Here is a 24,916-nt window from a genome sequence, read left to right as displayed (position 1 = left end):
CATTTTCTGTTTTTGTCTGAGACACACTCGTGTCCATTTTAACAATAGAGGTGTGCCCAGTGGCGACCTCTGTACTGTAAATGTTTGTTCATTGTGTTGGAAAAGACTGTTAATTTCCCTTTGTGGTACATGAACGGTTTGTGTAATCTAGGGGGTGGCAAAGTCCTTGCAAAATGCAGTAACCGTTCATCACACTGAAGTTTGGTGTGGCTGTTGTACTGGCTCTGCCAGACTTGCCCTCACTTTCTTAGTTTGAAACTCAGCAAAAGGATTATATTTACATCACAAAGGAGTTGCTACAATAGGCTTGAATTCCCAACTGCTGGAAGTTTTGCTCTCCGTACCCTCCATACCTTTGTCTGGACACCTTTCTTTAAACAGTGGACCATTCACCTGTCAGCAAACTCCATGAGGTTTGATCCTTTTAGGTATCAAATCTGCACCTTTTGCTCTTACTTCTTTAATCTTTCATCTTCTCCGTATTTTACTTTGGTTTCCTCCTCATTCTTCCTCTCCTTCTCTTGCTCTGATATATTTTCTTTTCCCCTTTTTCTTTTATTTATCCCTTCCCTTCATCTCTGTTTTCTAGGTCACATTTTCTGTACCTTCCTCACACTCATCCTCCTTTACTTCTCCCCCCTCTCCCCCCCTTTCCCTCCCCCCCTCTCTCCCTCCCCCCCCAACGCATTCACATATTTCCCCTTAATAATCATTTGCTTTCCCTCCATGTTTTGTCTATTCCTTCCCTTCTTTCGCTGTGCAGGGGGAGCTGGCTCTGATACTGCACTCCACACAACGTTACTTTGGAGTGAAAACAGGGTCAGAATCAAAGGTCATCGACACAAGAGATTTTATGGGCTATCAACCAGTCAAAGGGTAATAACTGATCAAACAGAAGGTGTGTAAATACCAGCACAGTGCTAGTGCCAAATGGCACACAGCCACAGTGTTTTCAAATCGTGAATCAGTATCAGTGAGCTTAAAGGTTTCCAGGATGTCATTTCTTGTGGTAAATTACCAATAATTCATTTTTACTTCCTCCTTGGTTATTCTGTGTCCTGCATAGCAGTTTATTGCAGAATGCACAAACGACCATCCCCTGGAGATTGTCAAATACTGACAGCTCTGAACATCCCACAATTGTGTATTGAAATACAGTAAAACTCTGAATATCCGGCATCCTTAGGATTTTGGTGGTGCTGGACAAGCAGGTTTTATGGACTATCAGATGTAACTCCTGTGATCCTAACACACTTTTGCTTTTTTTTGAAACATGATACACAGTGGTGTAATAAATTTTCCAATGAACACCTTGAGTTTAAAGAGAGCAGGGGCCACAGAGCCTAGTGAAACCAGCCTCCCCTCCATTGAGTTTGTTTACACTTCCTGCTGCCTTGTGAAAGCTGCCAACATAATCAAGGATCCTTCCCATGCCATCATTCTCCTCCCCTTTCCTGTTGGGTTGAAGATACAAAAGCTTGAGAACACGTACCATCAGGTTCAAGGGCAGCTTCTATCCCCCTGTTATAAGACTCTTGAACAGACCTCTTGTACGCTAAAGATGAACTCTTGATCTCTCAGTTGACCTTGTCATGGCCCATGCACTTTATTTGTTTACCTGCACTGCACTATCTCTGTACTTGTAACACTATATTCTGCATTCTGTTCTTTGTTCCCCTTTTTACTACCTCGATATACTTGCGTATAGTATGATCTGTCTGGATGGCATGCAAACAAAAGCTTTTCACTGTATCTTGGTCCATGTGACAATAATAAACCAATTGCCAATGATGCAGCTTGACATGGGAAGCCAAGCTGAAATATACAGGCAACCCGGACCTTGGCTCCGATCGCAAACCCACCCGCCTTCCTGACTCCTGGTGTTCCCGACCCCTGCTCCAGCTGTGCACCCAACCCATACTCCCAGTAGTACACGGCCGACCTTCCATGTACACAGGTCTGCGGATAACGAGGACCTGCTGTACGAATGAGTGAGCCAGGTGCTGAGCCATGAGGATTCCCAAACTGGATTTTTGGGGTTTTTCTGTAGTTGGGTTGTTACTGTGTACTGACGGTCAACTCTGTGATGCTTCTACAGGTGGAATCCTTGCAGGGGTGATATCTGATTGGACAAGGAAGAGGGCGACCACGTGTGGAGTGATGTTGTTGCTGGCTGCGCCTACAGTAAGACATGTTGATAATGTTATCCCCGCCCAGCACTGTGTTTCGCTTCTTGGCAATCTCTTCAAGCTATGAATAGCCATTGATTGTTAGAAATGCAAATATGTACTGAAGATCCATTCAAGGAGTTGGTAGATAATCTAATGTTAGTGATTGAGAGGGGGCCCCAAGTCATCTTTTCAACTAAGGCAATAGGACTTCCATCATATCTAAGTTTAATGTCAGTAGATGATACCTCTGACCATGCAGCACTACCCGGTAGTACACTGAAGTGCTGGTTGAGATTATGTGTATAAGTCCTGGAGCAAAGGTCTTGGGGAGCAGTCCTGAATGCTTCCACTCAGCCAAAGGAAGGTTTGTGACATTTGTTGCTTCCTTTTATTGCTTATTGTTATTCATCACAACTAGACTAATGGTAAAGCAATTGTAGATTGTGTTTTTTTTAATTTTCTCTTTTTTGTTGAATATTTTTTTCTGCCATGTCAAATTTCTCTCTGTCATGAAGACCTTCACTGATGTACAGATGGGACCGAAACTGGCCTAACTGGGTATGGGCCATGAACTTCATATGTGTGTCCATTATTCACCCGACACTCAGTCTTCCTCTAACTCCTTCAATATATCTCCACATCCCTTCCCGTAACTTGATTAACCATTATACTGGTCCTTCATTTGTCTGTTGCAGAACAACCTTCCCTTAAGATGGGATGCCCTTGTCCTCACCAGATCCTGTGTGGGATCTCCTCCTCCACCTCCATCAGCACCCCTCCCCCCCGCTTCAGCAGCATCTCCTGTGGATGAGTCTTTGGGTTATCAAACAGGAGTGCATATGTTATACAGCCAGACTGGTTCCTAGTGTCTCTTCTCCCCCCTGCCATTGAGCAGAAGATACAAAAGCCTGAAAGCACGTACCACCAGGCTCAAAGACAGCTTCTATCCCACTGTTATAAGACTATTGAACGGTTCCTTAGTACAATAAGATGGACTCATGACTTCACAATCTACCTCGTTATGACTTTGTACCTTATTGTCTGCCTGCACTGCACTTTCTCTGTAACTGTGACACTTTATTCTGCATTCTGTTATTGTTTTCCCTTGTACTGCCTCAATGCACTGGTGTGATGAAATGATCTGTATGAACGGTATGCAAAGCAAGTTTTTCACTGTACATCGGTACATGTGACAATAATAAACCAATTTACCAATTTATTCTCAGATCGAAGTTGTTTACTTTGCATTGTATGAACACTGTACTTTATTTCAAAGCCTCCACAGTGGCAAAGAAACATGCTGGCTAGCTTCCCTTCTCATCTCGATCTCACCTTCTTCCCTTTATTGTTCATTGCCCTCCATTTTCACCTGGATATCCGTTGTGTGGCATGTTCAAGTTCATTGTCATAGACATGCAGTATATACCCAGGACATAGATGCTCATAGACATACATACTCAGGGTATGAATGCCATGAAATTTAACTTTTTGCAGTAGCAGCATAGTACGTTACAAAGCATGACAAAGCTAAGTTAACATAAACTTAAAATAAATTATATGTACACAACAAAATAAAATAAAATGTAATGAGATTAGTGCAAATCGAGAGAAGAAAGAAGTAATAGTCCAAGGTAGTTTTAGGTTTTTCAGGTGGGTTCCAGAACCTGATGGCAATGATGAAGAAGCTGTTGTTGATCCCTGAGGTGTGGCCTCACCTGGATACTCATTGTGTGGCATGTTTCCAAAAGTGACGCCATCAGCCAGAGTAGTTCTGACGTTTTGTTACTCCCCACCCTTCATTTCTACAGTCAATCTCATTTCGCGTCTTCTAACCCTCCGAATTCTCTATTAAGATAATATATTTATTTAGTTAAGATATTAATTTCTTTAAAATGTTCCTCACTTACGTAACCTGCAGTTTATGTTGCTCTTGCCCGCCTTGATTTTCCAGCCACAATCCGACATTTTGACCCCCTATCCTTTGCCACTTTCAGAATGACTGTTGTTTCTCTACAAGCCCCTCCAATGCTTTTCTCAAACTGCACTCCAATCTCCAGTTTCAGACTGAGCTCAATGACAACAGTCTCCATTTTGGTGTCTGACCTGTAATAACTTGGTCTGTTTTCAGCTGATGCTTTGGACCAGGTAAGCTGGCATGCTGTCTTCACTTGCTGCCCTCAAAACTCTCTCCCTTCGTGACACACACATTTTCATGTAATTATTTTAAGGGTCCTTCAAGCCTTCTTCCTTATCTTCTCTGGTGAAAATAGCAGGCAGTGCTCTTAATGTCTCCAGACTGCCAACTCTCTTGTCCACAAATCTTAATTAAAGGACTCCATCTTGTCTTTGTGCAGGGGAGGTCATGTCTTACAAACTTGATTTGAGTTTTATGAGGAGGTGACGAAGATGATTGATGAGGCGGGGCAGTGGATGTTATCTACGTGGACTTTTAGTAAAGCATTTGACAAGGTCCCTTATGGTAGACTAATCAAAAAGATTAAGGCAAATTGGATTTGTGGAGACTTGGTAGATCAGATTCTAAATTGGCTTGGCTGTAAAAGGCAGGGGCTAATGGTGGAGGGGTGTCATTCTGGCTGGAAGTCTGTGACCAGAGATGTTCCGTAAGGATCAGTGTGGGGACCTCTGTGGTTGTGATGTATATAAATGATTTGGATGAATCTATAGGTGGGCTGATGAGTAACACAAAAATTGGTGGAGTTGTTGATAGTGAGGAAGGTTCTCAAACGATTCAGCAGGATATACACGAGTTGGAAATGTGGGCAGAGAAACGGCAGATGGAGTTTAGTCCAGACAAGTGTGAGGTGTTGCACTTTGGGAGGTCAAATATAAGAGGAAAGTATGCCGTAAATGGCAGGACCCTCAGGAATATTGACATACAAAGGGATCTTGGGGCGCACGTCCAAAGCTCCCTGAAAGTGGCAACGCAAGTGGATAAGGTGGTAAAGAGGTGTATGGCATGCTTGCCTTCATCAGTAGGGGTGTTGAGTATAAAATTCGGGAAGTTATGTTGCAGCTGTACAAAACTTTGGTTAGGCCGCACGTGGAGTACTGTGTGCAGTTCTGGTTGCCCCATTACAGGGAGGATGTGGAGGCTTTGGAGAGGGAGCAGAAGAGGTTCACCAGGGTGCTGCCTGGATTAGAAAGTACCAGCTATAAGGAGAGGTTGGGCAAACTTGGATTCTTTCCTCATTGGTTGAGGGGCAATGATAGAAGTCTATAAAATTATGAGAGGCATAGATAGGGTTGACAGTCTTTTTCCCAGGGTGGAAATGTCAAATACTAGAGGGCAGAGCTTTAAAGTAGGAGGGGGGAAAGTTTAGAGGAGATTTGTGAGGGAGGTTTGTTTTCCAGAGTGGTGGGTGCCAGGAATGGGCTGGAAGGGGAGGTGATGGACGCAGATATGATGGCAATGTTTAAGAGACGTTTAGACAGACACACGAACATGCAGGGAATGGAAGGATATGAATCATGTGCAGGCAGATGGGATTAGTTAAATTTGGCATCATAATCAGCACAGACATGGTGGGCTGAAGGGCCTTTTCCAGTGCTATACTTGTTCTATGACTGAACTACCTCTCTACAGATAGTTCTTTATAATCATTTATTGAAGCTTTGTCCTCTACTCTCATTTTTAGAGTCCTAGAGTACGACAGCACAGAAACAGGCCTTTTGGCCCATCTAGTCCATGCCGACCTGATCTTCTGCCTAGTCCCATCTACCTGCACCCAGACCATACCCGTCCCATTCATGTACCTATCCAAACTTCTCTTAAATGTTACAAATGAACCCGCATCCACCACTTCCGCTGGCAGCTTGTTCCACACTCGCACCACCCTCTGAGTGAAGAAGTTCCCCCTCAGATTCCCCTTAAATATTTCACCTTTCACCCTAAACCTATGACCTCCAGTTCCAGTCTCACCCAACCTGAGGGGAAAAAGCCTGCATGCATTCACCCTATCTATACCCCTCAGAATTTTGTATACTTCTCATGATAATTCTCAATGCCCTGTTATTACTGATTGGCCAGTCAGTAGATAGGATTTTTCACTGTTTACCCTCTGTAAACTTTTGAGATTTTGACAAGTTACTGTTTTCTCGTGTAGCAGGGGCAATGCATGTTTGGCAGATGAATCCGTTTGTCGAGTTTTACACCTCAGATTCCAGCATCCACAGGGGATTCTGTTACCTGGGTGGCTTTCCTTGCTTGGATCCTGTTGCTTGTGTGTGCTATTAGTTAATACATGTATCTGTTACTGAGAATAAAGGTTGACTGTTGTGTTTGTGTTCCGGCAGCTTTACATATTCTCCGCAGTTGGCTACATGGGACTGAAAACCATCATCGGTGAGTTGAATCCTGCTCCCTCTAAGGTTGTGAGACGTGTCATTTGTTGCAGTTCATAGGAATTTTGAGGCTGTTGTCTTGATGCAGACAGTCATATAGTAATACTGCCTAGAAACAGGCCCTTCGGCCCAACTAGTCCATGCTGACCACGATGCCCATCTAAGCTAGTCCCATTTGCCCACGTTTGGCCCATATCCCTCGAAACGTTTCCTATCCATGTACCTGTCCCAGTGTCTTTTCAATGCTGTTAATGTACCTGCCTCAGCCACTTCCTCTGGCATCTCATTCCATATACACACGCCACCCTATGTGTGAAAAGCTTTCCTCTCAGGTTTCTATTAAATCTCTCCCCTCTCACCTTAAACCTGTGCCCTCTGGTTCTTGATACCCTAACCCTGGGAAAAAGGACTGTGTGCACTCACTCTATCTATGCCCCTCATGATTTGATACACCTCGATAAGATCTCTTGAAATATTTGATCAGTGCCTTTGTGATAGCCTATTGAGTGTTCAAGCCAATCTGTCATCTGAGAAATACATAATCAACAGGAACTTGGTCCAGAGAAGGGCACTGAGCTCACATCTGTTCCATAGTTACAACATGGAAGGTTGCCATTCAACCCAGCAAATGCACAGCTGCGACATGAAAGAGCGATCCAGTCAGCCTCACTCCCCTGTCTTCTCTCTTTGGTCCTGCACATTCTTTACTCTCAAGTACTCTCTGTTGAATAGAACAATTGAATCTGCATCCTCTACTTCCTCAGGAGCTAATTCAATCCCCTAACCAGTTGCTGCCGAAATATGTTTCTCCTTGGGTTTGGTTCCTTTGCCGCTCGCTTTCATTTTATGCCATCTGGTTTGTGACCCTTCTGCCAATGGGAACGATTTCTCTCTGTCTATATGCTTAATAATTTTAAATACCTCCTGTCAGATCCTTCGTGAAGAACCATAGCAAATGCAATCTCTCCCTGTAACTTCAAGTCCTCATCGCTGGAATCATTCTTGTACATTGAACGTAACTCCTACCTTTGAGCTGCTGGAGGAGGTGGCGGGAGCAGATACAATTACAACTTTTAAAATGCATTTGGACAGGTCCTTGGGTAGGAAAAGTGTAGAGGGAAATGGGGCTAATGATGGTAGATGGGATTAGCATAGATACATGTCATGGTCAGGATAGACAAGGTGTTGCCAAAAGGGGAATGTGGGGAGGGTGTGTGTGTGTGTGTGTGTGTGTGTGTGTGTGTGTGTGTGTCTGTAGTTCCTCACCAGCTCTATCCTAAAGCTTTGCTGCCCAATTTCTCCCATTCTTTTCTGCAAGATAATCGGTTTGGCCAATTCTAACAGTGCTGCAGATGGGGACGAAAGCTGCTTCTCAATGAGATCTGATGGTGCACCAGCTTGTGATCATTTAACTGGTGCACCTAGTGTGTTATTGGATAGTAAATTGGTAAATATACATATAGCGAGGTACAGTGAAAAACTTTGTTTTGCATGCCATCCTTACAGATCAATTCATTACACAGTGCATTGAGGTAGTACAAGGGAAAACAATAACAGAATGCAGAATAAAGTGTTACAGTTACAGAGAAAGTGCAGTGCAGGCAGACAATAGGGTGCAAGGTCATAACGAGGTAGATAGGGAGGTCAAGAGTCCATCTTATCGTACTAGGGGACCGTTCAATAATCTTATAACAGTGGGATAGAAGCTGTCCTTGAGCCTGGTGGTATGTGCTTTCAGGCTTTTGTATCTTCTGCCCGATGGGAGGGGGGAGAAGAGAGAATGTCCAGGGTGGGAGGGGTCTTTGATTATGCTGGCTGCTTTACAGAGGCAGCGAGAAGTGTAGACAGAGTCCATGGAGGGGAGGCTGGTTTCCATGATGTGCTGAGCTGTGTCCACAACTCTGTAGTTTTTTGCAGTCCCGGGCAGAGCAGTTGCCATACCAAGCCAGGATGCATCCAGATAGGATGCTTTCTGTGGTGCACACACCAAAGCTGGACAGAGTGCAAAAAAGATTTACGAGAATGTGGCCAGGACTCAAGGCCTGAGTTTGAGGGAGACTCGGACAGGGCTGGCTCGGACTTTATTCATTGAGGTGCAGGAGACAGAGGGGTGACCTTATGGAGTTGTAGAAAATCATGAGGAGCATAGGGCGAATGCACACACTTTTCCCCAGGGAAAGGGAATCAAAATCTAGAGGACGTTGGTTTAAGGTGAGAGGGGATTCGAGGATCGACTTCCTCACACAGAGGGTGGTGCATTTATGGAACAAGCTGCCAGAGGAAGTGGTTGAGGCAGGTACAATAACAATGTTTAGAAGTCATTTGGATAGGTACATGGAGAGGAAAGGTTTAGAGGGATATGGGCTAAATGGGACTAGCTTAGATGGACATCTTGGTCGGCATGGACGAGTTGGGCCGAAGGGCCTGTTTCTGTGCTGTATTACTCTATGACTCAAAGCTTGTGGCTGTCTGGAAGACTCTTCTGCAAATGGGTGTGAATGCAGAATTGATTGAAATTTCTAATTGAAATTGAAAACTGTACCAACCAGTCTTTAGAATGTGGGAGGAAACTGGAGCACCCAGGGAAACCCACACTCTCACAGGGAGAACGTGCAGACTCCACGCAGACAGCACCTGAGGTCACGATTCAATCTGGTCACTGGAGCTGTGAGGTGGCAACTTTAGTAATCGCTCCACTACGCTGCCCATAATGTCTGTAAACAACTCGACTCTAATACAAGGAATGCACGACCTTCATTTTGAAAACATTTTTGAAAGTACCTAGTAAAAGGAGAGAAGATAACTCTCTATTCTATGTCTTCTCACTGCTTTGGGCCAGCATCTCCCACAGAACTCTCAAAATTCACACCCTCATTGGCAAGAGATTGTTTACTGTAACCTCTACACTTCTTTTGAACTTTACATCTCAATGTTATACCTAGTAAAGTTTCCTGCCTCCATTTTGTTCCACAGTTATGCTGATTGGCTGCGGGGCATTAGTGAATGGACCATATGCGCTAATCACGACTGCAGTATCTGCTGATTTGGTGAGTAACTAAATTTAGCAACAGCAGCAACAAGGTTAACTTCTGGAACTATTGTTAGCCACTGGCCTTAACCAGAAGGACAGGACAAGGATAGGTGATGAAAATTTGGCTAAGGTTTTGAGGAGGACACAAAGGAGAACAATGAGCTGAAGAGGTTGGAGGGGATTCCAGAGTTTATTGGTATTGCTTTATTATTGTTACATGTACCGAGATAAGATAAGATATCTTTACTAGTCACATGTACATCGAAACACACAGTGAAATACATCTTTTGCATAGTGTTCTGGGGGCAGCCCGCAAGTGTTGCCACACTTCCAGTGCCAATATAGCATGCCCACAACTTCCTAACCCGTACGTCTTTGGAATGTGGGAGGAAACCGGAGCACCCAGAGGAAATCCACGGGGAGAATGTACAAACTCCTCACAGACAGCGGCCGGAATTGAACCCGGGTCACTGGCACTGTAATAGCGTTACGCTAACCGCTACACTACTGATACAGTGAAAAGGTTTGTTTTGTGTCCTATCTAGACAGACCATTCCATATATAATTACATTGAGGTGGTAAAGAGAAAACAGAATGCAGAATATAGTGTTTACAGAGAAAGTGCATTGCAGGTAGACAAATAAGGTTCACAGGCCCCAATGAGGTAGGTTGGCATATCATCTCTGAGCGTATGAGAGGTCCATTCAAGAATCTGATAACAGTGGGATAGAAGCTGTCCTTGAGCCTCGTGGTACGTGCTCTCAAGCTGTTGCATCTACTGCCTGATGGGAGGGGGAAGAAGAGAGAATGATTGGGGTGGGAGGGGTCCTAGATTATATTGGCTGCTTTCCCGAGGCAGCGGGAAACATCGACAGAGTCAAAGGAGGTATGGTGCTTTTTGAGATGGGCTGGGCCTTGTTCACAAGTTCTTGTGGTCTTGGGCAGAACGGTTGTGTTGTGCAGCTGTGATGCATCCGGACAGGGCGCCTTCTTTGGTTACGGTTAAGATGGCTGAAGACATGGCAGCAGTAGGTGAAGGGACTGGCGATGGATGTGCTCAGAGTGCTTGAAAGGTCACAGAACTGGAAGTTTTCTTCAAACTCTGGTCTCCTTTCAACATCTACTCCCTTCACTCCAGCACTGGCAGTCATGCCTTTGACTGTTTAGGTCCGATGTCCTGGAATTCCGTCCCTTAACTTCTGCCCTTCCATTTCCACCCCCTCTATTTAAGACAAGCTTTCAGTCATCTTTCATAATGTCCTCTTATGGTTCATCATTTTTCTCTGATTTATAAAACATCGTGAGATATCTTTCTGCGTTAAATACACTGTATAAAGGTATTGCTGAGAATGTATCTGATTTCTTTAATTAGGTTTCAGACTGTAACTCCTTGTCCCTAGTACATTGAGTGTAGAATCAGAATCAGGTTTATTATCACTGACCTATGTCGTGAAATGTGTTGTTCTGCGGCAGCAGTACAGTGCAAGACATAAAGACATAAAAATTACTATAAGTTACAAAAATAAGTAGATAGTGCAAAAGAGGAATAACGAGGTAGTGTTCATGGATTCGTGGACCATTCAGGAATCTGATGGCGGAGGGGAAGAAGCTGTTCCTGAATTGTTGACTGTGGGTCTTCAGGCTTATGTACCTCCTCCCCGATGGTAGTAACGTGAAGAGGGCATGTCCCGGATGGTGAGGGTCCTTAGTGATGGATGCCGCCTTCTTGAGACACCACCTCTTGAAGATGTCCTCGATGGTGGTATTAAGGCCAGTTACAGTTCATAGAGATGTAAAGATACACGAGACTGTAGATGCTGGAATTTGGAGCAAAAAGCAAAGTGCTGGAGGAGCTCAGTGGGTCAGGCAGCATCTGTGGAGGCAGAGGGATGGTTGACGTTTTGGGTCGGGACCCTACATCCCGACGCAGGGTACCAACCTGAAGCATCGACCATCCCTCTGCCTCTACCGATACCGCTTGACCCGCTGAGCTCCTCGTAACAAGGTCACAAGCTGGTGCTGGAACGTGGCAATCAGCCAGTCCTAATGAAGGGTCCCGGCCCGAAACATCGACTGTCCATTTCCCTCCACAGATGCTGCCCGACCCGCTGAGTTCCTCCAGCATTTGGCGTGTGTTGTTACCAGCAGTTTGCTTTTTGCTCACAGAGAGGTGGTACTGTCTGCCTGGATTTTGCATGGCTGTTACGCTGGTATTACTGACTGGTACTGGAGAGGTTTGAAGCCTGCCTGTGGTGATCCTGTTAACCCCAGGATGATTTCTGATTTCAGGGCACACACAAGAGCTTAGCAGGAAATTCCAAAGCCTTGTCTACGGTGACTGCAATCATTGATGGGACAGGCTCCATAGGTGGGTGGAATAAATTAACATATTATCTGTACTGTTATTGGCTTATTATTGTCACATGTCCTGAGATACAGTGAAAAACTCTTGGTTGTGTGCCATCTAGACAGATTATGCCATACATATGTACATCAAGGTAGTTAAAAAAAACAAAATGCAGAATATAGTGCTGCAGTTACAGGGAAAGTGCAGTGCAGGTAGACAAATAAAATGCAAGGGCCATGAAGAGATTGATTGGGGGATCAGGAATTCATCGTAGTGTAGACAATGGAGGCACTCTCCCTGATGAGAGGGCCTCTGGACATGTAAAGAATCTACTAATTTCTTTATAGACAGGAATTGAAAAATATTGATTAATCCGAGAATTCCAACTAGACTAACATGGCGCCAAGTTCAGCCATGTGTTAGTGACTGCTTCACACGTGACCACTGGGGCTCGACACCATCACCGGGGCGCTCCAGGGCACCAGACTATCCGAGTCCTTCACCTGTGGGCTGAACACCAGAATGACCGAGTACAGCAGAATGATTGGATCAGGGCTCTTTGGAGTCATAGAGGTGTACAGCATAGAAAGAGGGCCTTCGTCCCACTGCATCTCTGTTGACCATCATGCCTATCTATGTAAATCCTACTTGCCTGCATCAGCTCCTTCTCCCTCCGTGCCCTGCTCATTCAAGCACCTGTCCAGATGCCTCTTAAATGTTGTTCCTGTTCCTGTCTCCACCACCCCCTCTGGCAGCTCGTTCCAGATACCAACTATTATTTGTGTGAAACATTTACCCCTCGGGTCCCCTTTAAACCTCCTCCCTCTCACCTTAAACCCATGCCCTTTTTAGTTTTAGGCACCCTTTCCATGGGAAAGACTCTGGCTATCTACCCTATCATAGAATCATAGAACAGTACAGCATAATACAGGCCCTTCAGCCCACAATGTTGTGCCGACCTTTAAACCTCACCTAAGACTTACTAACCCCTTCCTCCCACATATCCCTCTATTTTAAATTCCTCCATGTGCTTATCCAGCAATCTCTTGAATTTGACCAATGTACCTGCCTCCACCACTGCCCCAGGCAGCGCATTCTGTGCCCCAACCACTCTCTGGGTAAAAAACCTTCCTCTGATATCTCCCTTGAACTTCCCACCCATTACTTTAAAGCCATGCCCTCTTGTATTGAGCACTGGTGCCCTGGGAAGGAGGTGCTGGCTGTCCACTCTATCTATTCCTCTTAATATCTTGTGCACCTCTATCATGTCTCCTCTCATCTTCCTTCTCTCCAAAGTGTAAAGCCCTAGCTCCCTTAGTCTCTCCTCATAATCCATACTCTCTAAACCAGGCAGCATCCTGGTAAATCTCCTCTGCACCCTTTCCAACGCTTCCACATTCTTCCTATAATGAGGTGACCAGAACTGGACACAGTACTCCAAGTGTATTCCTATCTATTCCTCTCATAATTTTATACACCTCTATCATGTCACCTCTCAACCTCCTTGGCTCCAGGGAAAACAAGTCTCAGCTTATTCAGTCTCTCCTGATAACTCAAGCCCTCCAGTCCCGGCAATATCCCTGTGAATCTTTTCTGTGCCCCCTAGGTTAATCACATCCTTCCTACAGTGGGGCGACCAGAACTGCACACAGTACTGCAAGTGTGGCCTAACCAACGATTTGTATAGCTGTAACATGACAATCCAACTCTTGTAGTCAATGTCTCAGCTGAAGGCAAGTGTGCCATACGCCTTCTTCAACACCCTGTCTACCTGTGTTGCCACTTCCAGGGAACTATGTTCACTGTGTATGTCCTGCCCTGGTATAACTTCACATTTCTCCGAGTTAAGTTCCCTCTGCCAGTTGATCTAGATCCTGTTGTTAACCTTAGACAGCCTTTTTCACTGTCTGCCACCACCACCAATTTTGGTTCCATCTGAAAACTTACTAATCGTGCCACTGCTAGTTTAATTCAAATCGTTAATATGTATGACTAATGACAGGGGACCCAGCACTGATCCCTGCGGCACACCACTGGTCACAGGCCTACAATTTCCACCCTACCGCCAAGCCAATTTTGTTCCAACTGGCGAGCTTGCCAGTTCTTTCACCTTCTGGGCCAGCCTACCATGCAGGACCTTGTCAAAGGCCTTGCTGAAGTCCACGTAGACAGCGTCTACCGCCCTGCCCTCTTCAATCCTCTTGGTCACCTCTTCAAAAAAAAACTCAATCACATTTATGAGACATGATCTCCCACACACAAAGCCAGGCTGACTATCCCAAATCAGTCCTTGCCTTTCCAAATGCAAATAAGTCCTGTCTTTCAGAATCCCTTATCCCTGCTGCCCTTCTTAAATAAAGGCACAACATTAGGAAAAGCCTCTCACTTGCCAGACATCCCTTCACCTGCACACAGCCTCTCCCTGTCAACTTTTGAGAGTTCCTGCCAGATGCCGTTGAAGTTAGCCTTCCCCGTATGTAGTACTTTAACTTGAGGACCTGTCCTATCTTTTTCCATGATTATCTTGAAACTAATAGAATTATGTCCCAAAGTGCTTCCCCATCAACACGTCAAACACATGCCCAGCCTCATTTCCCAAGAAGAGGTTGAATGTTGCCCCTTCTTGAGCAGGACCATCTACATATTTCTTGAGAAAACTTTCCTGGACTGTTAACAAATTCTGTCAAGCTTAATCCCTTGGCACAAAGGCAGTCCCAGTCAATATTAGGGAAGTTAAAATCACCTGTTATTACAACCCTGTTATTCCTACACCTATTTATGATTTCCTCGCATATTTGCTTCTTTAATTCCTGCTAGCTATTGGGGAGTCTGTAGTATAATCCCATCAAAGTGATCACCCCTTTCTTATATCTAAGTTCTACCCACATGGCCTCGCTGGATGTTCCCCCGCTCCCTGGGAATATTCTCTCTAAGTACTGCTGTGATGTTCTCCCCAGTCACTACCCTTCCTCTCTTACCTCCACCTCAGTCACGCTAGAAGCATTGGTACCACAGAATGTTGAGCAGCCAGTCCTGCCCACCCCTCAACCATTTTGCTGTTACAGCTGCAATACCACAATCCCGCGTGCCAATCCATACTCTGAGTCCACCTGCCTTACCTGTGGGGCTTCGTGTATTAAAATCAGCGCAGTCTAGCCCATCAGACCTGCCCCTGCCTACTGGACTTGCTCGCTATAATGTCTAGATTTGCTTCATCTTTCCCACCTGTTACACGACTAGTTTGGGTCCCACCCCACCTGCCAGAGTAGTTTAAACCCTCCCAAGTAGCATTAGCAACCCTCCCTGCGAGAATATTGGTCCCCCTCCAGTTCAAGTGCCCCTGAATAGATCCCAGTGGTCTAAGTGGTTGAAGGGCTCCTGTCTGGACCAGCTCTTCAGCCACACATTCATTTATGAGAAACCTTTTAGTCTTAACTGGTATAGATTCTATTCCCATTATTGAACGATCCAATACCAGAGGGCATGCATTTAAGGTGAGAGGGGGTAGGTTCAGAACATATGTGAGGGGTAAGTTTTTTTTACTGAGAGAGTGGTGGATGCCTGGAATGCGTTGCCTGATAGGGTGGTGGAGGCAAATTCATTGGGGGTTTTTAAGAGGAGCTTGGATGGGCACATGAACGAGAGGAAAATAGAGGGATATGGGCATTCTGTAGGTAGGAGGGATTAGCTATGTCGGTACAACATTGTGGGCCGAAGGGCCTGTTCTGTGCTGCACTGTTCTATGTTCTAAAGAACATAGGTGTATTACGAGAGAATATTTCACCCAGTGGGGATATCTAGAACTGAGGGATACAGTTTCAGAACATGGGATGACCTGTTTTAGCCTGAGATGACGAGAAATTTCTTCTCTCGTCAGAAAGCTGTAGAGGCAAAGTCACTGAATATATTCAAGGCAAAGACGAGACATAAGGGACTGCAGATGCTGGAATCTGGAGCAACACACAATCTGCTGGAGGAACTCAGCGGGTTGAGCAGCATCTGTGGGGGGAGAGAAATTGTCGACAGTCCTGATGCAGGGTTTCGACCTGAAACGTTGACAATTCCTTTCTCCACACAGATGACACTCAAGGCAGAGATTGACAAACGTTTAAAATGCAAGGGTAGAAACCAAGAGCAGGAAAACAGTGTTGAGGCCAAGACTGGATCAGCTGCAGTCTGGTTAAATGGTGGAGCCAGCTTGAGGGCTGATGGACTCCTGTTTCTCCTCCTCCCAGCAACTTAACCGAGTGTTTGTTACCTCCTCTGGGCTTGGGCTCTGCTTTTTGATTGTGATTCTTTTGGAACATTTCCCCTTCGGATAGCCACACTCTCATGGCTGGAAATATAAACACTTTAAAGTGGCTAATGACCGTACAAAGCAATTAGACAGTATAAAGTAACACCTTAGAATGAGAAACTGCAAATTTCTAGGGTCCTGGGGAGTGTAATTGAACAGAGGGACTTAAGGGTACAAGTGTATAGTTCACTGAAAATGGTGTCACAGGTAGACAGGATGGTGAAAAAGGCTTTTAGCATGCTGGCTTTCATCAGTCAGGGCACTGAGTATAGGAGTTGGGACATCATGTTGCAGTTGTATAAGTCATTGGTGAGGCCGCACTTGGAGCACTGGGTACAGTTTTGGTTACCCTGTTATAGGAAAGATGTGGTTAAACTGGAAAGAGTGCAGAAAGGATTTACGAGGATGTTGCCAGGACTTGAGGACCTAAGTGATAGGGAGAGGTTGGCCAGACTGGGTCTTTATTCCTTGGAATAAGGGGAAACTTCATGGCAGTGTTTGAAATTATGAGAGGCGTGGATAAGGTGGATGGTAATAGTCTTTTCCCCAGGGAAGGGGATTCCAAAACTCTGGGGGCATAGGTTTAGGGTGGGAGGGGAAAGACTTAAAAGGGACCCAGGGTGCAACTTTTTCACGCAGAGGGTGGTGAGTACGTGGAACGAGCTGCCAGAGGAAGCGGGTGAGGCAGGTACAACAGTATCATTTAAGAAGCACTCGGATAGGCACACGGAGGGGCGGGGCTTGGAGGGATATGGGCCAAACGCAGGAAATTGGGACTAGCTGGGTGGGCACTGTGGTCGGCATGGACTGGTTGGGCCGAAGGGCCTGTATCTGTCCTGATTTGCTCTGTGACTCCACATGTATTCAGGGTGTGAAATCCCCACACGTCCTGCTAGGATCTAGTGGCCTGCTCAGTCTGACATCTCTGAGTGCCAAACTGGTCGCTTTGTGAACAGTTTTATCATTGGCGTTGTGCTGATCCCAAGACTGATTGACTCCTGTAAAACCTCCTCTCCACAGGTGCTGCTTTAGGACCTTTGTTAGCTGGTCTCATCTCTCCCACCGGTTGGAACAATGTCTTTTACATGTTGATGGTGGCAGATGCCTTTGCCTTGTTGGTGAGCAGCCAAACCGGTCTCTTTATCTCGCTCCTCATTGGTTATTGTTTCTTTGTTTATTGGGTGTCAGAACTGGAACAATGACTGGGGCACAGTCTGCTAGCAGAGGAGGTTTATCTGCAGGCTTTTGGTTGCCAGCTGTTTACGTGAACAATTACTTCTTTGGCCCTGTTTCCCAGCGCAGCAGAACCGAACCAAACCGTGCCAGCACTGAGGTCCTGTTGAATTTCTGAATGCCCAAAGTGACGTGGACGTGGTCTCCCTCGGGAGCACCTCTTTCCGTAGAGCTGGGCTGCAGTTTGGTGTATCAGCTGCTGTGGATGCAAAAGGTATGAGGCTTCTGTGAACCCTCTCCAACACCACCATCCCAGTAGAGTGCACCATTATTTACAGCAAAATGGGGGAATTCCTGGTTTCCCTGCCTATTTTCCTCCTTGCCTTGAATCCTAAATCTACAAGAAAAAGATTCTTTTGTTCAAAGTGACCAAGAAACTGTCAGAATATCTTAAATAGTCAACTAGTTTTACAAATGTGCTTCAGGAGAGATATCTTCCACCCTTCCCTGGGATGTGACTCCAGACCCCCACAGCTTGTTTGATTCGCAGTTGTCTACTGATGTGGTCACTCGATCACATCAAGACGCCATGCACACAACCAGTCCACTGATGCCTGGAAGATGTATGGAGCACAGTCACACATTCATGAAGCAACTTTCATCGTTCTGCCAAAATTAAGATAAGATATCTTTATTAGTCACACGTACATCGAAACACAGAGTGAAATGCATCTTTTGAGTAGAGTGTTCTGGGGGCAGCCCCAAAGTGTCGCCAGGCTTCCGGCGCCAACATAGCACGCCCACAACTTCCTAACCCGTACGTCTTTGGAATGTGGGAGGAAACCAGAGCACCCGGAGGAAACCCACGCAGACACGGGGAGAACGTACAAACTCCTTACAGACAGTGGGCGGAATTGAACCCGGGTCACTGGTGCTGTAATAGTGTTATGCTAACCGCTGCGCTACCGTGCCTGCCTTTCACCCAGTGTTTAACCTCCGCCCCTCTTCCCCACAATCACCGTCCCTGGTATGTCCTTTCCCACCAGCAGCGTAGAATCGGTTCAATTCCATGTGCAGCTTCTCAGGAGTGAAGCATCCGTGCCTGTGTGTATCAAGACCTGGACAGCAACACCTGGCCAAAGCACGCGCACTAGTGTGTCCAGCGATCTCAACAAGACTTTCAGTAGCATTGTTGTTGCCGAAACCCTCGATAATGTTGGGGTCGTCATTCAGAATCTGAACTGGAGCAGCCTGTGGCTAAAGGAGTCAGTCAGACGATGGGGATCTGCAGTCAGTTTCCCCAGATCCTGACTCCCCAAAGCTACAAGATAGAAATCAGGAGAGTGATGGATACTCTCCACCTGCTTGGATGAACGAAGCTCCACCAACATCACAAACTCAATACCATTCAGGACAAATTGGCCCAATTGTATCAATACACTCAACTTTAATTGCCTCCTGCACTGATACACCATGGCAGCAGTGTTGTAGTTGTATTGCAGTCACTTACCCACGTCACTCTGACATCCCCTCCAAACCCATGACCTGAACCACCAAGGAGCATTTGAGCAGTAGGGTGCATGGGAACACCGACCCGTCAAATTCCCCTCCCTGTCACATCCTGACCTGGGAATGTGTCCCTTCATCGTTGCTACATTACATCCTGGAACTCCCTCCCTGAAGTGCTGTGGGAGCATCTTCACCTGAAGGACTGCAGCCGTTCAAGGAAAGCAGCTTACCCCCACACCCTCAGGGGCAATTAGAACATTAGACCACTACAGCACAGTGCAGGCCCTTTGGCCCACAAGTGTTGTGCCGACATTTTATCCTGCTCTAAGATCTATCTAACCCTTCCCTACAACATACCCTGCCCCATCTCTCTATCATTCATGAGTCTCTTAAATGTCACTAATGTATGTGCCCCCCCAACCTCTGCCGGCAGTGCATTCCACGCACCCACCACTCTCTGTGTAAAAAAACTTACCCCTGACATCCCTCTTATATCTTCCTCCAATGACCTTAAAATTATGTCCCCTTGTGTTAGCCATGTCGTCACCCTGGGAAAAATTTAGGGGTAGGTAATAAACATTGGCCTTGCTGGTGACAGCCACATCCCAAAAAATAAATTAAAATCTTCATCATTCCTCCTGCTTTGCATTGACTTTGACTTTGTGGAGTCTGTGTACAGCTTCCCACAATTCCACATTTGAATGTATTCCGGGTGGTTAATCATTATTCTGCAAATTTTGCGATGATCATGTTTTGTAATAAAAATACCATTGCCGTTTAAGTGACACGATGGTGGCAAGTGATGGGGTTATGTTAAGGCCCAAGTGCTTTCTGGATTCCGTCTTGTCATCTGTAGATTTGAATTACCCATGAGGTGGATTTTACATCTGAAATTTTGCCCTAACCATGTTTTTGTTTTTATTTAAGTTGCTTTTGCGTCTTATACTGAAGGAGCTTCGTATTTTGGGGCCAAAGACGATTGAGATTGAGTAAGTTGGATCGGCGCTCACACTGCAATGGCCAAGGGGGGCTGTTACCAGCGACTCCTTCAGGGATCACTGCTGTGGTCGAAGCTGTATGTGATCCCTATTAAGTAGCTGGATGAGTGGCACAAATACACCACATCCAGTTGTGCTGGCTCGGTTGGAAAGTAAGCTGGTGGAGATGTAAAGAGTTAGAGAAGGGATAGAAATGGGTTAAGTGAATGCTGAAGGAGATTCATTTCACCCATCTACATGTAGAGATCATAGAGCAGTCCAGCACAGGACAGGCCCTGCGGCCCCCGATGTTGTGCCAAGCTAATTAAACCGGTGACTTCTAATTAATCTAATCCCTCTTCCCCGCACACTGACCATATCCCTCCCTTCTCTGCACATTCATGTGCCTATCTGAGAGTCTCTTAAACATTCCTACGCTATCTGCCTCCACCACCACCCCTGGCAGTGCATTCCGAGCCCCCACCTCTCTGTGGTTAAAACAAAACTTGCCTCGCACATCTCCTTTGTACTTTCCACTTCTCACCTTTAAATACATGTCCTCTAGTACTGGATGTTTAAATCCTGGGTAAAAGATATTGGCTGTCTATCTATGCCTCGCATAATTTCATAAACATGTATCAAATCTTACCTTAGCCTTTGCTGGTCTAGAGAAAACAGCCCCAACTTGTCCAACTTCTCATAGCACATGCCCTCCAATCCAGGCAGTATCCTGGTAAACCTCCTCTGTACCCTCTCCAAAGCCTCCACAGCCTTCCTATAATGAGGCGTCCAGAATTGAACGCAGTACTCGAAATGTGGCCTGACCAGAGTTTTATAAAGCTGTAACGTAGCTTCCTAACTCTGGAAATCAATGCCTCGACTACTGAAGGCAAGCATGCCGTACGTTGCCTTTGCCACCCTATTGACCTGTGCGGGAGTCGTGTAATGTGGGGGAGTAGAAAATTATTCATTTTAGTGAGAAGAGGAAACTGATTGCTTTATGAAGAAGGGTTATTATATGTTGGTATTTGGATGAATTTGAGTCTTTGTACATGAATCACAAGGTTAACATTCAGATACAACAACCAGCTAACATAGTGAGTTGAACGTTATTGCCAGGAGGTTGGAGCATTGGAGTAAAAATGTATCGCTGCAATTATATTCTAACACTAGAGGGCACGCACTTAAGGTGAGAGGGAGTAAGTTCAAAGGAGATATGCGGGGCAAGTTTTTTTACACAGGGAGTGGTGGGGCCTGGAATGTGCTTCCAGGGGTGGTGGTGGAGGCAGATATGATAGGGGTGTTTAAGAGGCTTTTAGATAGGCACGTGGACGTGCAGAGATGGGAGGGATAGGGACGTTGTGCAGGCAGAGGGGATTAGTTTAGTCGGGCATTTAACTATTAGTTGAATTAGTTCAGCACAACATTGTGGGCCGAAGGGCCTGTTCCTGTGCTGTACTGTTCCATGTTCTGAATTGTTGCGAGAAGAAGGGGCATGAATGCAGGCCTTACCAGTGTGAATTTTCCCTGCAATGTCACTGAGTCTTTAGAATAGGTCTTTAATTTATAAACCTATTTTTTGGAAACTGATCCCTTCCACAAATTGAAGAATGTCTGTATGTTGATTCTATTTTGTGAATCTCTGGTTCCCGTGGCTTGCAGTACCAGTACATCCTGCTGGTGGTGCGACTGAGCGATCAAAGCTCTGCCTGGGACAGACATCACCTCCCTTCTACAGGTTTCATGATCCTCCCTTTTAAAATGTCATTTGCATTGGTCTGCATTCCCTCTAGCAGCTTCCTTGCCAGCCTGCACAGCTTCTAACTGGGCTCTTTGTGTGCCTCAGTGGTATTTGGCACACTGGCCTTCATCAGTTGCGAATTGGGATGTTACATTGCAGTTGTACAAGCTGTTGGTGAGGCCACACCTGGAGTATTGTGTTCAGTTTTGGTCACCCTGTTATAGGAGGGAGGTCATGAAGCTGGAAAGAGTGCAGAGGAGATTTACAAGAATGTTGCCAGGACTCAAGGGCCTGAGTTATGGTAGGAGGTTCTCCAGGCTCGGATTTTGTTCCTTGGAGCGTAGGAGACTGACCTTTACAGAGGTGTAGAAAATCATGAGGGGCATCGACAGGGTGAGCGCACCCAGTCTTTTTCCTGGGGTTGGGGAATCAAGAACCAGATGGCACAGGTTTAAGGTGAGAGGGGTGAGATTTAATATGAACTTGAGAGGCAACTTCTTCACGCAGAGGGTGGTGAGTATATGGAGTGAACTGCCAGATGAAGTGGGTGAGGCAGGTACATTAACAACATTTGCAGGCACTTGGACAGGTACATGGATAGGAAAGGTTTAGAGGGATGCGGTTCAAATGCAAGCAAATGGGACTAGTCCAGATGAGAATGTTGGTCAGCTTCGACGGCTGTGGCTCAGGGACCTGTTTCCGTGCTGTGTGACTTAACGACTCTCTGATGGTCTGGCCTTCGGTCAGAATCATAATCCGATATATTATCACTGATTTATGGTGTGAAATCTGTTGATTTGTGGCAGCAGTACAGTTCAAAGACATAAAATTACTCTGAATTACAAAAATAAATATTGCAATAAAAGAGGAATAACGAGGAAGTGTTCATGGATTCATGGACCGTTCAGACATCTGATGGAGGAGGGGAAGAAGCTGTTCCTGAATCATTAAGTGTGGGTCTTCAGGCTCCTGTACCACCACCTCCTCACAGTCAATAATGAGCTGGCCACAGGGCAGGGAATAGTGAACTTCATTGACCCACTGAAGTACTGACATGTTCACTCACTGATTTCATGTTTGCTCCTGCCCATATCATCCCCCCAACCCACCTACAGGTTGAAGGAACACTGACGCCCCACCCTGATGCACCGGTTTGACTGATTCTGGGCCAAATCCACATTTCGCCCTGCTCTTGAAGAAGCATATTTGCACAGCATTGGAACGTGAAATGCTGTGTGATCCAATGCCTTAGACTACAGTCCGTCCTCACATTCCAGCATCGGGATTGCATTTTGTTTCAACTTCATAGTGAATTGTATCTGCCACCTTGGTCACATCTTGTTAGATGAGCCTTCCACCTGACATTTACAAACAATAGGTGCCTTTATAGTTTGTTAGAAAGCGACCTGCTTATTTATGAGGTGAGAGGTATTTCTGCAGCTGCAGTTTGTATGAAAGTATATTTTCTTGGGGGCCTTTAGGCTTTTGTGGGATCCGGTGAATTGTCCGCGAAGCACCGAGAACAAGGACCCGTCAGTCCACTGCAGGCAAGCATTTTGTGTCCAGGAGCAGAATGGCTTTGAATCTCATTGTTTTCCCACCCACTGGAGCCAAGTCCTTTTGAATTATTTGACAATCGTTTTCGTAACAAATACTGTTGTAAAATATGAAGACACCGGAGACAGCAGATGCAGCAACCTGAAGCAAAAAACAAGCTGTTGGTGGGACTCAGCAGGTCGAGCAGCATCTCAGAATGGACAGCGAAGACTCTTTATGTGTACTGGGAAAATAAAACTATTTGCACATTCAGGGTCTTGATCTGAAACGTCGACTGTCCATTTCCCTCCTCAGATGCTGCCCGACCCGCTGAGTTCCTCCAGCAGTTTGTTCTCTTGCTTATAAGTTGTGAAGGTTGTCTGCAGGGCTTGCTACCACGATGAATGTTAATGATCTGCTGTTTTGCAGATAGAACCATAGAACAATACAGCACAATACAGGCCCTTCGGCCCACCGTGTCGTGCCGACCTTCAAACCACTCTCAATACTATCTAACCTCTTCCTCCCACATGTCCCTCTATCTTAAATTCCTCCATATGCCTATCTGACAATCTCTTGAACTTGCCCAAGGTATCAGCCTCCACCATCTTCAACCAACTTCAGTGTTTGGAGTTAAACTGCAAGCTTTGAATTCTTGGCAGCTGAAGTTGACGAGTAGGTTAGATTAACCTCCTCCTGTGGCATTGAGTCATCCAGCCAGCACGTCGTTCCATCCTGTCAATGTGCGTGGTGCTTGTCCTTTTTGAAGATTGTTGCAGCAGGTGTCTGCCCTTGGCTGACGGAATGAAAAAGGAGCACATTGGCTAAGAGCACGAGTAGGTCCCTTGGTCCCGGGAGTCGACCCTGTCATTCAGTAAGGTCCCGGCCGATTGTAACCTCACCTCTGCACTCCTGCCGACCACGGGTAACCTTTCACCCTTCTCAAGGACCAAGCCTGTGATGGCAGAGGTGCAATTCTGTCAAAAGTCAGGAGTTAGAGACGACAGGATGGGTGGGTTTGGGTGTGGGAGGGAGCACAGGTCCAGATAGCTGCGTGATCCGACAGTGAAACTGCAACTACACAGCAAAGTGGAGCTGAGCCCAGAGCTGGTGCTGTCATGAAAAGAAGCGAGAGCTGGCACTGTGTGGGGGATTGAGAGCTGGCACTGTGATGTGGGAGAGTGAGAGCCGGCACTGTGATGTGGGAGAGTGAGGGCTAGCACCGTGATGTGGGGGAGCGAGGGATGGCACTGTGATGTGGGCGAGTGAGTGCTGGCACTGTGATGTGGGGACCAAGACGTTCTGCCTCATTCAGAGTCTCTCTGGGACCTGACCCTGACGGTGTGCAGAAATGTCAGTGTGCAGCTGGTGTCTCTCCATGCCTGTGTATAACGTGTAGTGTGGTGCACTTGTGCCAGATGAAGATGGTAGGAGAGTGTGGGCTGATCCTCTCCGTGGCAATGAGACATCACACAAGCCAGTTCGCATGGATGCTCGGGGTCAGATTGGAATTTTGGGAATGAAAGGTCTCTAAGTGCAGCTACAAGTGTAAATGCCAACTTGTGCTTCAGCTGAAACTGGGAAGCATCTGCCCTCTGACTGTTCCCCATGCCGACACTCACAGGGGTGGATAAACTGTGCTCAGCTTGTGGCAGGTGATCAGAACTCTGGGGACAGCTGCAGGAACAGACACTGAGTAAGTGTGGAGGCACAACGTGCACCTTATATTTGCCCAGCGCCTTGTAACCTGTCTTGTTCCCAAAGATCTTGTC

At 46.1% G+C, this 24,916-nt stretch overlaps 1 protein-coding gene across 7 annotated transcripts in view; it reads left to right on the top strand.

Annotated features, from left to right (window-relative positions):
• The window catches only part of LOC127570033 (glucose-6-phosphate exchanger SLC37A1-like), an 87,989-nt gene extending 63,827 nt beyond the window's left edge, over window positions 1-24,162 (top strand). For 3 of the 7 annotated variants that reach the window (XM_052015247.1, XM_052015245.1, XM_052015246.1), the window contains exons 14-20: window positions 2,099-2,184; window positions 6,486-6,534; window positions 9,507-9,580; window positions 11,854-11,932; window positions 17,229-17,326; window positions 19,818-19,879; window positions 22,724-24,160. In XM_052015247.1, coding sequence (XP_051871207.1) covers window positions 2,099-2,184; window positions 6,486-6,534; window positions 9,507-9,580; window positions 11,854-11,932; window positions 17,229-17,326; window positions 19,818-19,879; window positions 22,724-22,739 — 464 coding nt within the window. In that variant the 3' untranslated portion in view covers window positions 22,740-24,160. Of the gene's footprint in view, window positions 1-2,098; window positions 2,185-6,485; window positions 6,535-9,506; window positions 9,581-11,853; window positions 11,933-17,228; window positions 17,327-17,505; window positions 18,061-19,817; window positions 19,880-22,723 lie in introns of those variants that run through there. The other 4 variants (XR_007956290.1, XR_007956291.1, XM_052015249.1 and 1 more) reach the window with 4 other exon arrangements.
• The last annotated feature ends 754 nt before the right edge of the window (window positions 24,163-24,916 follow it).

The sequence above is a fragment of the Pristis pectinata genome, chromosome 4 (assembly GCF_009764475.1).
Source record: "Pristis pectinata isolate sPriPec2 chromosome 4, sPriPec2.1.pri, whole genome shotgun sequence".
NCBI classification, from domain to species: Eukaryota; Metazoa; Chordata; class Chondrichthyes; order Rhinopristiformes; family Pristidae; genus Pristis; species Pristis pectinata.
Note: the sequence above shows the minus strand (reverse complement) of the source record. Positions and strands in the feature narration are given on the sequence as shown.